General features: G+C 44.7%; 1 protein-coding gene across 1 annotated transcript; it reads left to right on the plus strand.

Moving 5' to 3' along the window:
• The first annotated feature begins 14,735 nt into the window (after nt 1–14,735).
• LOC131196085 (cation channel sperm-associated protein 2-like) lies at nt 14,736–16,151 on the plus strand. Its single transcript, XM_058178514.1, has one exon. The coding sequence runs from the start codon at nt 14,736–14,738 to the stop codon at nt 16,149–16,151; it is 1,416 nt and encodes a 471-aa protein (XP_058034497.1).
• The last annotated feature ends 1,417 nt before the right edge of the window (nt 16,152–17,568 follow it).

Below are 17,568 nucleotides of genomic sequence, written 5' to 3' on the forward strand. Positions count from 1 at the left end.
TAGGTTGGCCTTTGGGTGGAGAATGATGTGGATGGAAGCAAAAGATAGTGTAGTAGTGTTGTACTCCAAGCGAGGTCTAAAAATTTTGTTGAACCAGCATTGCAGGAATGGGAAGTGTTGCATTAGGATGCATGGGAAAGGTGGGAAAATCAGCAATTTTTTTATTTATTTTATTTATTATTTTGTCACAATAATATATGTAGGTATCATACAAAAAGATTATATAGTATATAAACACATATATGAGTAAATATAAGGAGGTATATATATATATATATATATATATATATATATATATATATATATATATATATATATATATATATATATATATATATATATATATATATATATATATATATATATATATATATATATGTTTTCTGAGGTTTTCACGGGTGTTTGTATATAGGTCTTTGGTTGTTCGGGTTTTCTCCCGTGTAAAATTGGAAGTGTCTTGGCGACGTGACTTTGCAGTCACTCCCAAACACATCCCCACTGAGACCATTATATGCGGAGTTGAAACCAGCCTGACCAAAATCAACCCCGATGACGCTAACAAAATCAGACTCGAAATCACCAACATCCTCTGCAGCAGCAAGCCACCCAAAAGCAACTTACCCAAAGAGGAACAGACAGCACTACTTAACCTGAAAAAAGATACCAGCATAATAATCCTACCAGCAGACAAGGGCAACGCCACGGTGGTTATGAACACATCTGACTACCAAACCAAATTAACCAACCTACTCCAAGACCCTGCATACAAGCCCCTACAAACAGACCCCACCACCTACCTAGAAAAAACCACTAGATCCAAAATAAAAGCCTCCCCCATCAGCGAAGAAATCCAACAAAGAATCATTCCCAGAGAGAAATCATCCAGATGCCCTAAGCTCTCGGCCTCCCAAGATACACAAAGAAGGAACCCCACTCAGACCCATAGTCAGCTCCATAGGCTCACCTCTACAAAACCTAGCCAAATTTCTCGCCAAACAACTACAGCCCTATGCAGAATCCATCGCCTCACACGTAAAAACTCATTCCAGTTCATAGAGATCATAAAGAAACAAAACTTACAGCCCAGCGACCTACTCGTGAGCTTTGATGTCATATCCTCTTCACCCAAGTGCCAATCAAAGAAGCCTTGACAGCTATCCAAAACAAATATAACCCCCAAGCACATACTAGATCTGACCAACCACTGCCTATCCAACACATACTTCATCTATAACGGACAAAAATACAAACAAATAGAAGGCGCACCCATGGGATCACCCTCTCACCTGTCATTGCCAACCTCTACATGGAACACTTTGAAACCCAAGCACTAGAAAATCTGATCACAAACCCAAACTCTGGCTCAGATACGTAGACGACACCTTCATAATCTGGCCACACGGAAAGAAAAACTTGAAAACTTCCTCACACACCTCAATAGCCTACACCCCAAAATACAGTTCACCATGGAAACAGAAGTTAACAACCAACTTCCTTCCTAGATGTCTTAGTCTACAAGAAACCCAATGGCTCCCTAGGACACACCATCTACCAGAAGAAAACACACACAAACCGCTATCTGCATGCACTCTCACACCACCACCCAGCACAGATCAACTCCGTAGCCAAGACACTCATCTCTAGAACAAAATGCTTAGCTGATGAACAACACCTAAAACCGAACTACACACTCTCACAAACGTACTAACATCCAATGGATTCCAGAGAAATAAGATTACCAAACTAATCCAAAAGAACCCCCACTAAAACCCAAGACAGAGAGCAAGAAAATGGCACAGCCCTCCTCCCATATATAAAAGGCACCACAGACAGAATCAGCAAGATCCTCCACAAACATAACATCAAGACAGCATTCTGCACAAACCAAAAATATCCACCATCCTAAGAAACCCCAAAGACAAAATTGAGTTAGAAAATCAAGGAGTATATGAAATCCCATGCACCGCCTGCCCCACCACATACATCGGACAAACCAACAGAAGAATAAGTGCACGCATTGAAGAACACAAGAACTCATTCAAAAGAGGAACCAACTTCTTCCTGGTCCAACACTTTAAAGTCACAGGACACGATATTGACTTTAAAAGACCAGAACTATCGCCAAAACTGAACACTTTAACAACAGAATAATCAGAGAAGCCATCGAGATAGAAAACGCCCACACAGCATGAACAAACGAGATGATACCTCCGCCTACCAGCCATTTGGAAACCTGCCCTTATTGACAAACGTGTCCCTAACACGAGGAATGACACCAGACCCACACTCACGAGGTCCACACAGGATGTCACCACCACACATCCACCCAGAAAGCAGACCCAAACCCACACTGATCAGGAAGCACGACCAAGGACCAGAAGCCAGACCGCAGCTGCAACATCAGCCACTTCAAACCCCTCCAATCCATACATGCAGCAGACTGACACCCACTACGAAGATGTAGCACGACCACGAACACGAAGCCAAACAGCAGCAGTGCAGCTCACCAGCTCAAATCCCCCTGCAGCACAGATTAGACTGAGCACAACCAAGCCCCCACCAACACAGGACACACCCCCAGCCAATCAGAGCACAGAAAACCCCAGCCAATCAGAGCACAGCCAAGCTCCCACCCAATCAGTTCAAACCCCCACTAGCAGTTAAAAGGAAGAAACAGCTGCGATCACACATTGCTCCCAGAAGCACGAAGCTGAAGCCTGAAGATGACGAATGAGACTTCGTCGAAACGTCGCCAAGACACTTCCAATTTTACACGGGAGAAAACCCGAACAACCAAAGACCTATATATATATATATATATATATATATATATATATAAAGAAGAAAAGAAAAACAATAGGACAGGAACGGTAGGCACGTTTGTGCGCTTATGCATGTCCCTTATGGTCCTCTTAGGAATGGGGTGAGGTCAATAGTAGAAAGTTTTTGGTCAAAGCTTTTAGGATTATGAGAAGAAACCACAGAGTCAGGTTAAGTATTCCAAACACTGATGATTCTGTTACAGAAGTCATATTTTCTGCAATCTAGATTAAAGCGGTTGACATTAAGTTTAAACCTATTAGTTGCTCTAGTATTATTGCAATTAAAGCTGAAGTAGTCTTTAACAGGAAGGACATTACAATAGATGATTCTGTGAGTTAAACTTAGGTCTTGTCGAAGGCGACGAAGAAGGGACAAAACATCATGGAAAATACCAATGTGTTTACTAAGAATTGACAACAACCTAATGGCGCATAATCAATCCATCATAGAGAGAAATTCCTGGTATAAATTCAGAGTTCACCTACCTTTTGATATTCAAATTCTAGTGAGTTCCCCTACTTCAGGATGTCTTCACCGTAATCCCTGATCTGGCATCAAAAGTAGTCCTCTCTTCTCCCAGGATTGTCAGCAAAGTGTAAACATAACGATGGGCTTGGCTCAAAAAGAGTGAGACATCGATTCTTCAAGACATTCCTTATAAAGCCATTCAATTTTGGACCATTAGTGTTTGGCAATTCTTCTTAGCATGAAAAAATTATACCTTTTTCATGTTTAAATTACCATTAATGGGCAACTAAGCTTCCTGTTTAAATTACTCTTAAGGAGTACCATTGTAGAAGGAAGGGAAAGCCAGAAAGGGAAAAATAGGATTTTTCTTTTTCGTCTTTTCTCTCGAGATGCCAGACACTAGAGACCAAAGAGTATGAAAGCAACAATAATTTTCTATGCAGCTCAGGAAACAAAAACACTCTAAATATTCCACTGAAATGTTTTCATTACGTTCTCTTCTGATGAAATCAAATCATTAGGTACTGAGCGAGCTGCCATTGTTAGCCCTTGAAGGTTCTCCAGATCAGGAAACAGACCTGCAAGATTCTGTTCATATAGCCTATCTCCATAAAGTTTAATTCTTTATTTTATTTTATTTATTTATTTTATTTATTTATTTATTTTGTCACGCAGTATATATAAGCATAAGCATGAAATAACTATACAATATATAAGCATATATATAAGCATAAGTATGTAATAACCATATTAATTGGATATAATGAAAGGAAACAATAGGACAGGGATGGTAGGCACGCTGGTGCTCTTATGCACGCCCCTTACAGACCTCTTTGGAATGGGGGTGAGGTCAATGGTAGATAGTTTTTGGTTGAAGCTTTGGGGATTTTGGGAAGAGACCACAGAGTCAGATAGTGTATTCCAAGTATTAACAACTCTGTTACTGAAGTCATATTTTCTGCAGTCAAGATTGGAGCGGTTCACATTAATAATAATAATAATAATAATAATAATAATAATAATAATAATAATAATAATAATAATAATAATAATAATAATAATAATAATAATAATAATATTTTAATTTGTATACCGCCCTTCTCCCGAAGGACTCAGGGCGGTTTACAGCCACAATAAAATACAAAAAACAACGCATACAATGCTAAAAACAAACATTAAAAAACTTATTCAACTGGCCCCATTTAAAATACAATATCAACCCTGTAAAATTAATAAAAAATTAAACCTATAAAATCAATTAAAATTTTTAAAAAATTCGAGCCAATCCAGCAACATTAAACTTAAATCTATTGTGTGCTCGTGTATTGTTGCAATTGATGCTGAAGTAGTCTTCAACAGGAAGGACATTGTAATAGATGATTCTATGAGTTAAACTCAGGTCATGTCGAAGGCGGCATAGTTCTAAATTTTCTAAACCCAGGATTTCAAGTCTGGTGGCATAAGGTATTTTGTTGTATTCAGAGGAGTGGAGAACTCTTCTTGTAAAATATTTCTGGACACGTTCAATTGTATTGATGTCTGAAATGTGGTATGGGTTTCAGACAGGCATTCTAGTCTTCTTTTTCAACCCCTCTTCTTGTAACCTAGTGACTCAGGATGGATAGAGCTTGAGACTTTCTATTTCTTTCCCAGGGCTCAGAGACGGCTTCTGTCCTTTTTGGGTTTTTTTTTAACAGATCCTGAATGTGTCTCTCAAGGCCATCTTTGTGCAGACACTCCACAGCCATATGAACCCTACAAAGAAGCTTCTTGCTCCTGGGATCACAAAAGATGGAGTGAATAATGTGGAATGTCCATACTGAAGGGACATGGAATTAAAAAGTAATTTCATTCTGAGATCGGAGCACTGAGAATGTCCATTCCAGCTTCAGAATTGTTTTCGGTAAAGGTAAATGTTTCCCCTGTCCAGTCATCTCCAATTCTAGGGAGCAGTACTATCTCCATATCCTAGCCATGGGAGCTAGCGGTGTCTGAAGATGTCCCATAGTCATCTGGCCAGCATACCCTGAGGTGCATGGAATGCTGCTACCTTCCCATCGAAGTGGTACCTATTTATCTACTTGCAGATATCTGCATGCTTTCAAACTGCTAAGTTGGCAGGATCTGAGGCAACTAACGGCAGCTCATTCTGTCATGCGGTACTTGGGTCTCAAACTGCCAACCTGTTGTGACCCAGACCTGAGCAGGTAGCAACAAACACAGTCCTTAATGAAAACAAACTTTATTCAAGCAGTTGGGAATTGACCCATTCCCAGTGTTGTGAAACTCAAAAGAAAGCAAAGGCTTCTCACACAAAACAGTCTGTCATTATCTCCAACCTGGTCCAATTTAGATAATTGCCACAGTCCTTTGCAGATAAGCGTCTCGAGCAGAGAATGGAGAGCTGCCAAGGCCTTCTCAGAGAAACATCCAGAGCAGAGAATGGGATGAGTGCAGCTCCAATGTAGCTTTCCGGCAAACTGAGACACCGATGCCGGTCTCCTTTTAAACCTTATGGGAGGGGTCAATTATCTCTTGGCCCTACTCCGGAGGTGACCTCTCTGCTTGAGCTGCTCCTGCCTTCTGGCAGCTCTTCTCATGTGGGCATTAGGAACAAGCTCATCGCAGTCCGATTCTGCCGACAGCTCCCCAGGCTGCTGACGGATCACAACACAACCTTCTGGTTGACAAGCCTAGAGTCTTAACTACTAAGCTACCACCTCCTCTTTGTTTCAGGTTAGAATTTTTGAATTTAGCAACTAATGTTCTAGTAGGTTTGAGATTATGTCCCAAGCTTGGGAACAGAGTTTACATTACATCGAACCAGCTCTTCCTCTGAGGTCCTTCAGTCCTGAGGTAACCTCCACCTGGGATGACCATCAACTGAAAAATTCGGTCCAATGGCTGCTGACATCCTCATTGCCAGATACTGGTTCCTCCCTCCACACCAGTCCCCTGGGGAACTGGGAAGGATGGACACCTACATCCCACCCAGGTGTGGCTAAATTCAAAGGAGAACTCAAGAAAAAGCCAAGCTGAGGTGGGTGGCAGAAAGCCAGGATTGGAACAAAAAAAAACCCACCACTTTATTAAAGGTGTCAAAAGAAAGTGACTTTCCATAAACAGAATATACACTTCAAATATTTATTTTATTTTTATTTATTTTGTTTGTCAAACATGTACAGGATAGCAGGTATCGGTATAAATATAAACAAAGGAAGTAAGTACAGATAAATGGGGACAGTAAGACAGTAAATATGCAAAATGCCAGTACAATTGTGGCTATACAGTAGCAAAATCACAGTTTCCTATCATTCCTGAGGTAACTCCTCTTCCAGGAAGCTGATTGGTTGATTCTTTTACCAAAGGCGTTCCGCGGTTTTTCTGGCCAAAAACCTGAGGGAATCCCCTTCTTTCTTCTTATTGGCTGATGAGGGGTCAGGTGACTGCCTTGTGTTGCTTCTCTTAAAAGGAGCTAATTTCCAGTAAGGGGAACTCAATCTGCATTTCTGCATGATATTTAGCTATGCTTCTGCTTTTTTTTTTTTATTTGCATTTATATCCCGCCCTTCTCCGAAGACTCAGGGCAGCTTACACTATGTTAGCAATAGTCTTCATTCTATTTGTATATTTATATACAAAGTCAACTTATTGTCCCCAACAATCTGGGTCCTCATTTTACCTTCCTTATAAAGGATGGAAGGCTGAGTCAACCTTGGGCCTGGTGGGACTAGAACCTGCAGTAACTGCAGGCAGCTGCTGTTAATAACAGACTGCATTAGCAGTCTGAGCCACAGAGGCTCAGCCTCTTTTAAGCAAAGGAGTTGCATGAGTTTGAGAAAATGTGCGTTAGCTCAATTTAAGGTATAGGGTATGAATTTGCATGCATGCAAAATTATATAACAATTCCAGAGAGATTTCTGAGGGGCCCATGAGATTGCTCAGGCCAGTTGATTCCTAACCCTTAATAAACATTAAGCACTTTTCATCTTCTTTCAAGATAACAGCTATTCTGTTAAGTGAGCTAGCCTTCTTTTTCCCATTATCTTAAGTGAAGACCTGATAATTTTTCCCTGTTAAAATGACTCCTATTCAAGGGATGGTCAGCAGACGTTTCTTAAAAGGCAATTCTAGAATGCTCTTTTTCACATCCTTTTCAGATCCATCGCAACATTATCTCCGTTGTACAATTTTATAATACTAAACAGCAAAATCTTTTTGTTTTTTTGTGTTTTTTTTTAATAGAAAATTTTTTATTGGTTTTAAAAACAAACAAAAACAATGGACATAGCTCTACATCTCTGGTTTGCAACATTTACGTCAAGTTCAAGTTACTATATCATATATTCCTCAGTCTATATACAAATTTAAAGGTAAAGGTAAAGATTCCCCTCGCACAAACGTGCCAGTCATTCCCGACTCTAGGGAGTGATGCTCATCTCCGTTTCAAAGCCGAAGAGCCAGTGCTGTCTAAAGATGTCTCCATGGTCATGTGGCCAGCATGGCTAAATGCCAAAGGCACACAGAATGTTGTTACCTTCCCATCAAAGGTGGTCCCTATTTTTCTACTTGCATTTTTTACGTGCTTTCAAACTGCTAGGTTGGCAGAAGCTGGGACAAGTAATGGGAGCTCACCCTGTTACACAGCACTAGGGATTCGAACTGCTGAACTGCCAACCTTTCAATCGACAAGCTCAGTGTCTTACCCACTAAGCCACTGCGTCCCTATATACAAATTCCTTATATATCAAGGATATACCATATTCAGTGATGGGATTCAGCCAGTTCGCACCACTTCGGGAGAACCGGTTGTTAACTTTCTGAGCAGTTTGGTGAACTGGTTGTTGGAAGAAATCATTAGGGCAGAGAACTGATTGTTAAATTATTTGAATCCCACCACTGACTATATTACTACCCCTACAACTATATACATATTTAATAAATCTATTATACCCTCACAAGTAATATATACATTGATATATACATTTCCAGACATTCATTATCTCTTGTTTTTGGCATTCTTCCTCCTATCAAGCAAGTTGTAGAATTTACTCCAGACCTCATAGTACATTGATTCGCTTTTGTCTTTTGTATTTGTATTTGTATTTTGTTCTAAAATAAGTCTGTCCATCTCTGCACAGTTTTAAAAGCAAAATCTTTTTGTTGTTGTATGCTCGGAAGTTCTGTTAGTCTGTTTGCTGCTGGTTTCCTAGCTGGGAATTAAAAAGAATCTTTTAGTAGTCTTCTTTAAAGAAATAATATTTGTAGAAACATTTCTTGTTACTAATAATAATAATAATAATAATAATATTTTAATTTTTATACCGCCCTTCTCCCGAAGGACTCAGGGCGGTGAACAGCCAAGTAAAAACAATACAATATATTACAATAAAAACTATTTAAAAAACTTATTCAATGTGGCCTAAATTTAGATATAAAATACGTAATATAAAATAACCCCATTTAAAACCGAATTAAAACCCCTATCAAGGCAGTCCTGCTCGGAAGAATAGGTACGTCTTCAGCTTGCGGCGAAAAGTCCGGAGGTCAGGAAGTTGTCGAAGTCCTGGGGGAAGCTCATTCCAGAGGGTAGGTGCCCCCACAGAGAAGGCTCTCCCCCTGGGGGTCGCCAGCCAACACTGTTTGGCTGACGGCACCCTGAGGAGATCCTCTCTATGGGAGCGTACCGGTCGGTGGGAGGCATGTGGTAGCAGAAGGTGGTCCAGAAGATATCCCGGTCCTATGCCGGTACTAGCTTCTTCTATCTATCATCCTTCATCATATACAGCCTTTCTTGCAAAGAATTTGATGGAACCACCTTCCGTCGCCATGGACTGAGATATCACCAATATGCTGATGATACTCAGCTGAATGTCTCGGCACGTGATGAGTTAAGTGACTCCGTGTCCTCCCTTTCGCAGTGCCTAGAGCAGTGATGGCCAACGTTTTTGTCATTGTGTGCTGGGGGGGGTTGCGCACACACGTGCCCACACCCATAATTCTATGCGCCCCGCCACTGCGCATGCGTGCATGCCCCCCCCCCTGTTCTTGGCACGTGATGGTCTGGTAGGCCCGTTTTTCTTTCTCACCTGGCTCCAGGGCCTCTCTAGGAGTCTGGGGAGGGCAAAAACAGCCTTGCCCCCCCCCGGAGGTCCTCCAAATGCCAGAAACGGGCTGTTTTTAGCCTCCGAAGGACCTCCACAGACTCCCAGAGAGGCCGTGGAGGCTCAGGACAGCAAAAAACAGGTCTTCCGGTCCCACTGGAAGTTGTCAAATGGGCTGTTTTCAGCCTCCGGAGAACCTCCAGGGGTGTGAGGAAGGCCATTTTTGCCCTCCACAGACTCCTAGAGAGGCCCTGGAGCCAGGTGAGAGAAAAAAATGGGCCTTTCCCACCCCAACCCCAGGTCCTCCGGAGGCAGGAAACAGCCTGTTTCCCTGTTTCCGGTGGACCCAAAAGGCCCGAAAATCAGCTGGCAGAGCCGAGCTCACATGCCCACTGATATGGCTACATGTGCCACCTGTGGCACGCGTGCCATAGGTTCGCCATCACGGGCCTAGAGGGTGTTAGGGGCTGGATGGGGAGCAACGGGTTGAAATTAAACCCTTGCAAGGCTGAGTATTTATTTATTTATTTATCGCACTTTTATACCGCCCTTCTCTGAAGACTCAGGGCGGTTTACAGCCAAGGTAAAAATTATACAAAAAGAAACAATTAAGAACACTATTTAAAAATCTGATTCCAAGAATTGGCCCCATAATTTAAAACTAATAAAATAAAAAATAGACCTTAATTAAACCACCCCTGTTAAAATCACAATTAGGCCAACCCTGCCCGTTGGAATAAAAGAGTCTTAAGCTCGCGCTTAAAGGTCCGGAGGTTGGGAGTTGGCATAGCCCCAAAGGTAACTCATTCCACAGGGCATGAGCCCCCACAGAGTCCTGGGGAAGTTCGTTCCAGAGGTAGGGGCCCCACAGAGTCCTGGGGAAGTTCGTTCCAGAGGGTAGGGGCCCCCACAGTGTCCTGGGGGAAGTTCATTCCAGAGGGTAGGGGCCCCCACAGAGTCCTGGGGAAAGTTCGTTCCAGAGGATAGGGGCCCCCACAGAGTCCTGGGGGAAGTTCATTCCAGAGGATAGGGGCCCCCACAGAGTCCTGGGGGAAGTTCATTCCAGAGGGTAGGGGCCCCCACAGTGTCCTGGGGGAAGTTCGTTCCAGAGGGTAGGGGCCCCCACAGAGTCCTGGGGGAAGTTCGTTCCAGAGGGTAGGGGCCCCCACAGAGTCCTGGGGGAAGTTCGTTCCAGAGGGTAGGGGCCCCCACAGAGTCCTGGGGGAAGTTCGTTCCAGAGGGTAGGGGCCCCCACAGAGTCCTGGGGAAGTTCATTCCAGAGGTAGGGGCCCCCACAGAGTCCTGGGGAAGTTCATTCCAGAGGTAGGGGCCCCACAGAGTCCTGGGGAAGTTCATTCCAGAGGTAGGGGCCCCACAGAGTCCTGGGGAAGTTCGTTCCAGAGGTAGGGGCCCCACAGAGTCCTGGGGAAGTTCGTTCCAGAGGGTAGGGCCCCCCACAGAGTCCTGGGGGAAGTTCATTCCAGAGGATAGGGGCCCCCACAGAGTCCTGGGGGAAGTTCATTCCAGAGGGTAGGGGCCCCCACAGAGTCCTGGGGAAAGTTCGTTCCAGAGGATAGGGGCCCCCACAGAGTCCTGGGGAAGTTCATTCCAGAGGTAGGGGCCCCACAGAGTCCTGGGGAAGTTCGTTCCAGAGGTAGGGGCCCCACAGAGTCCTGGGGAAGTTCATTCCAGAGGTAGGGGCCCCACAGAGTCCTGGGGAAGTTCGTTCCAGAGGTAGGGGCCCCACAGAGTCCTGGGGAAGTTCATTCCAGAGGTAGGGGCCCCACAGAGTCCTGGGGAAGTTCGTTCCAGAGGTAGGGGCCCCACAGAGTCCTGGGGAAGTTCATTCCAGAGGTAGGGGCCCCACAGAGTCCTGGGGAAGTTCATTCCAGAGGTAGGGGCCCCACAGAGTCCTGGGGAAGTTCATTCCAGAGGTAGGGGCCCCACAGAGTCCTGGGGAAGTTCGTTCCAGAGGTAGGGGCCCCACAGAGTCCTGGGGAAGTTCATTCCAGAGGTAGGGGCCCCACAGAGTCCTGGGGAAGTTCATTCCAGAGGTAGGGGCCCCACAGAGTCCTGGGGAAGTTCGTTCCAGAGGTAGGGGCCCCACAGAGTCCTGGGGAAGTTCGTTCCAGAGGTAGGGGCCCCACAGAGTCCTGGGGAAGTTCATTCCAGAGGTAGGGGCCCCACAGAGTCCTGGGGAAGTTCATTCCAGAGGTAGGGGCCCCACAGAGTCCTGGGGAAGTTCGTTCCAGAGGGTAGGGGCCCCACAGAGTCCTGGGGAAGTTCGTTCCAGAGGTAGGGGCCCCACAGAGTCCTGGGGAAGTTCGTTCCAGAGGTAGGGGCCCCACAGAGTCCTGGGGAAGTTCATTCCAGAGGTAGGGGCCCCACAGAGTCCTGGGGAAGTTCGTTCCAGAGGTAGGGGCCCCACAGAGTCCTGGGGAAGTTCATTCCAGAGGTAGGGGCCCCACAGAGTCCTGGGGAAGTTCATTCCAGAGGTAGGGGCCCCACAGAGTCCTGGGGAAGTTCGTTCCAGAGGTAGGGGCCCCACAGAGTCCTGGGGAAGTTCGTTCCAGAGGTAGGGGCCCCACAGAGTCCTGGGGAAGTTCGTTCCAGAGGGTAGGGGCCCCACAGAGTCCTGGGGAAGTTCGTTCCAGAGGTAGGGGCCCCACAGAGTCCTGGGGAAGTTCATTCCAGAGGTAGGGGCCCCACAGAGTCCTGGGGAAGTTCGTTCCAGAGGTAGGGGCCCCACAGAGTCCTGGGGAAGTTCGTTCCAGAGGTAGGGGCCCCACAGAGTCCTGGGGAAGTTCGTTCCAGAGGTAGGGGCCCCACAGAGTCCTGGGGAAGTTCGTTCCAGAGGTAGGGGCCCCACAGAGTCCTGGGGAAGTTCGTTCCAGAGGTAGGGGCCCCACAGAGTCCTGGGGAAGTTCGTTCCAGAGGTAGGGGCCCCACAGAGTCCTGGGGAAGTTCATTCCAGAGGTAGGGGCCCCACAGAGTCCTGGGGAAGTTCGTTCCAGAGGTAGGGGCCCCACAGAGTCCTGGGGAAGTTCGTTCCAGAGGTAGGGGCCCCACAGAGTCCTGGGGAAGTTCGTTCCAGAGGTAGGGGCCCCACAGAGTCCTGGGGAAGTTCGTTCCAGAGGTAGGGGCCCCACAGAGTCCTGGGGAAGTTCATTCCAGAGGTAGGGGCCCCCACAGAGTCCTGGGGAAGTTCGTTCCAGAGGTAGGGGCCCCACAGAGTCCTGGGGAAGTTCGTTCCAGAGGTAGGGGCCCCACAGAGTCCTGGGGAAGTTCATTCCAGAGGTAGGGGCCCCACAGAGTCCTGGGGAAGTTCATTCCAGAGGTAGGGGCCCCACAGAGTCCTGGGGAAGTTCGTTCCAGAGGTAGGGGCCCCACAGAGTCCTGGGGAAGTTCGTTCCAGAGGTAGGGGCCCCACAGAGTCCTGGGGAAGTTCGTTCCAGAGGTAGGGGCCCCACAGAGTCCTGGGGAAGTTCGTTCCAGAGGTAGGGGCCCCACAGAGTCCTGGGGAAGTTCGTTCCAGAGGTAGGGGCCCCACAGAGTCCTGGGGAAGTTCGTTCCAGAGGTAGGGGCCCCACAGAGTCCTGGGGAAGTTCATTCCAGAGGTAGGGGCCCCACAGAGTCCTGGGGAAGTTCGTTCCAGAGGGTAGGGGCCCCACAGAGTCCTGGGGAAGTTCATTCCAGAGGTAGGGGCCCCACAGAGTCCTGGGGAAGTTCATTCCAGAGGTAGGGGCCCCACAGAGTCCTGGGGAAGTTCGTTCCAGAGGTAGGGGCCCCACAGAGTCCTGGGGAAGTTCATTCCAGAGGTAGGGGCCCCACAGAGTCCTGGGGAAGTTCGTTCCAGAGGTAGGGGCCCCACAGAGTCCTGGGGAAGTTCGTTCCAGAGGACAGATTCAGACAATCAAAGACTTTGGTAGCATCGTTTAATTAACTAATGGGCTTCATAGAGACGTAATGGAATTTGAAAAGGAAAAGCTTTTAAGCAAGATTCAAAGCCAGCAGCATCTGTAATAGTAAAACTCCTATATTCCCCCCCTTCCTTCTCAGATTCACAAGTCAGTGCTGGAAAATCCAACACTCTAAGCCAGGGGTCTCTAACCTTGGTCCCTTTAAGACTTGTGGACTTCAACTCCCAGAGTTCCTCAGCCAGCTTTGCTTTGCTGGCTGAGGGACTCTGGGAGTTGAAGTCCACAAGTCTTAAAGGGACCAAGGTTGGAGACCCCGGCTCTAAGCTGTGTTTGTACACAATGTTTGTACTCCCCCTAGTGCCTCTGAGCTGCAACTGTAACCAATATCAGCCTAAAATTATTACCATTTTTTAAAAAAGAAAAAAAAAATGCCTTTCTTCTTCAGAGAACTGAAGAAGCTTTTTGAACGAGAAGAGAAACATCTTCAAGGAAAAACAAAGAAAGTCCAGTTGCCTCTTGAAAAGCACCTTTGGGACATCATCAGGCCACCAAAAATCTAAACGCCACTACCAACAATTAAGTTAGTAAAGTTTGTTAACTCAAGAAAAACATGCTCTACAATATCAAAAGTAAGTAAGTAAGTAAATAGATATGAACAGAGAAGATGTTCTTCCTGTTTGGTAACTTCGTTATCTATCTACAACCAGCTGAGATAAAAGGCATAGTTGGTTTCTTTACATTTTGTTTTAGATGAACAAGCAAAACGGGAAAAAAGTATCTTTGTCATTCTTACTTGATTGATGGAGAGTGGAAATGCCCAGGAAACTGAAATGCCCAGCTGATCTCACAATACAAAGAGGAAAAAGTCAACCTATTGTCCAAAGCACCTGAAATCAGGACAAGAAGCAATGGATTGAATCTAACGAAGGAAAGATCCAACCTAAAAATAAGGAAAAATTGCCTCCAGAAGTTGTAAATGCTCCAATACTGGAAGTTTTGTCTTAAATGGTATAGAGTTTCCTGCCTGACCAGGGGGTTGGACTAGAAGACCTCCAAGGTCTCTTCCAACTCTGTTATTCTCTATGTTTTTAGTATAATTCTGTTAGTTGAAAATCCCTGCATATTAAATAAATTATGGTCCTAAACTCATTAGATACTAATTTCTGTCTTCCTTCTAGTCAAGGTCTCCATGGATGGGTGGGAGTGAGCATCTTGTCTATGGATTGTAGGAATTAAGAGATCCTACTGATATCAAAGAAGCTTAATAGAACGTTGGAGTCATTCTTCTCAACTATGAGATCACTGTTGAAACAACTGAGGAACTTCTAGTTTTTTCTGTGTGGAGTCGGAGCAGCAAACAGGTGCCATGCAGCCCTTTGCCCGACCTAAGAAAACTCCCAAAGAAAAACTTGACTTCCACATGAATCCCCGGGCGGATGCCGTTCGCTCTAAGCTGATCTATACATTCTACCCGATTGATAACTTTGAGGGGCTGAGCCATGCGGTGCCACGGTATAACATACAAGATTTTGTGGATTCCAAGAAGCGGAAGAAACTGATGCTCATGGATCACCACCAACTGGTTCGCTTCCAAGTTGTGCCCACCCGAAATATCATGGTGACTCAAGAGAAACGCTGGCGCAACCGTATCGAAGTGCGTTGCAGCCGTTGGCCCCCTTTGAAGATGTGGGTGTCTTCAGTTCTGAACAGCCGAACATTCAAGGGCTTCATCATCTTTCTTATCTTCTTGAACATGGTAGTCCTCATGGTCTCAACGGAGATAATGGGGAAGAGGGGAAACATCTATGTGAAAATTACCAGGGTCCTGGAGGTGATCATTTGGATCATTTTACAGATCTTTCTGACAGAGATTGGGTTGCATTGGTTCGTGAGCTTTCAGAGATACTGGAAAAATCCCTGGAATCTCTTTGATTTCATAGTGACCATCGTCTCCGTTATACCAGAACTAATATATGCATTTCAGAAGTACCAGAGTATAACAACTGACCGACTTCTGCTGTTAAGCCGTGTACTGCGTTGCCTAAAGCTCTTTCCCAGAGTACGACAAGTCCGGGTTCTCATAATGGCTATTGCCAAAGCCCTGAAAGCGATGGCCTTCATTTTGGTTCTCCTTGCCTTCCTTTTCTACGTCTTTGCTGTGTCAGGCATCTTCTTTTTTGACAGTTACACCCATTCAACCAGGATGGACCTTACTTACAAAATGTATTTCATGGACATGCCCAATGCTCTAGTAACCATCTTCATTCTCTTCACCATGGACCACTGGTACGCTCTGTTGCAAGATTCATGGAAAGTCCCAGAGATAAACAAGGTGGTCAGTGGTATATTTGTCTGTCTATGGCTTCTGATTGGGGCATTTATTTTTAGGAATCTCTTTGTTGCCATTATGGTCACCAATTTCCAGGTCATCCGAAGTGACCTAAGTGAAGAGGTGAGACAGATAGAGACTCAGACGCAAGCTGACAAATTCAAAATGGAGATCATGGAAAAGAAATTCAGCCAGATTCGGACATCTATGGACAAAGACATTACATTCAGAGAAAGGTTCACCATGGATCCTGCATTAATTCAAGCTGCAGACAATCAAGATTCCACCCATGATGAAATGTCTCCTGGAATTTTGGACTGGGAGACTTACATCCATAAGAACCTACCAGGACTCTATGCTGCTGAGGAAGATGAACAGGTGCTTTGGCCACGTGACTCCCTCTTCCACTACTTTGAGTTGTTGGAGAAGTTGCAGCATAACTTAGAGGAACGCAAGGAACTTCAGCACTACATGGTGTTGGCTCTTTCCAACCTTGAGGACAAGTAGCACAGACCATGCAAGCTTTGGGAGAGAAACAGGACAGATGAAAAAATTCATGGCTTTGTACCAGCCTCTTCCCTTCCCTCCTCCATCCAAAGATCTCTAGATAAGACACAAGAATGCTATCATCGTTCATCATAAACAGCCTTTCTTGCAAAGAATTTGATGGAACCACCTTCAATTACTTCTGACAAAATGTTTTTTTTAAAAAAACTAAATCTGTCATCACCCTTTTCTATTACCTCTATAGTGATGGCCACTATTGAAATCTGAATAGTACCTGTTCATCCAGGTGATATTGGCATACCTCCATTGAATAAAAGTGCTTCGTGGAATAATTAGATCAGTTAAAACCCTTTATATGATTGCTTCCTTGTTTCCTAATATTGTTTTTTTTTAATTTCATGGTGTTTCTTCTTTTTCCCACCCCAAGATAGTCTGTTCCATTTCATATTCAGACTGTGATTGTTATTCAACCTGTTATGCAATCCATGATGATGATGATGATAATGATAATGGTGATGGTGATGATGACAATGACGTGGGGCTTCATCACTGGAAGTTTTTAAGAAGAGCTTGGACAACCTCTTGTCTCAAAAGATATAGGCAGTGGTGGGATTCAAATAATTTAACAACCGGTTCTCTGCCCTAATGATTTCTTCCAACAACCAATTCACCAAACTGCTCAGAAAGTTAACAACCGGTTCTCCCAAAGTGGTGCGAACTGGTTGAATCCCACCACTGGGTATAGGGTATTCTGCTTGAGCAGGGGGCTGGACTAGAAGACCTTAAGGAGCTGAAGGTCCCTTGTACTTCCACAATTATATTTATGAGGCTCATGAACCATCTGCTGACCAACTGTTGTTATAGTTTTAAATCATATTTATTATAATGAGGGACATGAGTGTTGTCCAAATTGTTAACATCATATACAAAGCCTTTACAATAAGGGTACAAATCTATGATAGCAAAGTAAAACCTTGGAGAAACTTCAGCTCTTGACTTTCCACTTTCTCTTGCATGAAGACAGATGCAAAGTATGAATTAAGCGATTCTGCTTTCCCTCTTCTGCCTGTTAATTCTTTAACCATCTTTTGCCATTAGCGGACTGATTGTATCTTTGACTTTTTTCTTATTTTTTTTTTCTGTGTCGGAAGAAACTTTTGTTAAATGGTTTTTGACATTTGTTGAAAGGCTTACTTCATTCAAAACCTTAGCTCTCCTAATTCCATCTTTGCAAGTTTGGGCTGTTTGTTGATATTCTGCCTTAGTTACTGTATGTGTTCCTCTTTCCGTTTTTTGTAACTTTTTTTCTTCTTCTTTCAGTTGGTCAGACAGTCCTTTGTGCAACCATGCTGGGGTGTTTTTTTTTCTTGGTTTTCTTATTTTTGCTTTTTAGTGTTATTGATAAAAATGTCTGATT

This window comes from Ahaetulla prasina, chromosome 3 (assembly GCF_028640845.1).
Source record: "Ahaetulla prasina isolate Xishuangbanna chromosome 3, ASM2864084v1, whole genome shotgun sequence".
NCBI classification, from domain to species: domain Eukaryota; kingdom Metazoa; phylum Chordata; class Lepidosauria; order Squamata; family Colubridae; genus Ahaetulla; species Ahaetulla prasina.

Bases quoted from the DNA above. Each gene is read 5' to 3' on its own strand.
- LOC131196085 (XM_058178514.1), top strand. From the start codon at position 14,736: ATGAATCCCCGGGCGGATGCCGTTCGCTCTAAGCTGATCTATACATTC.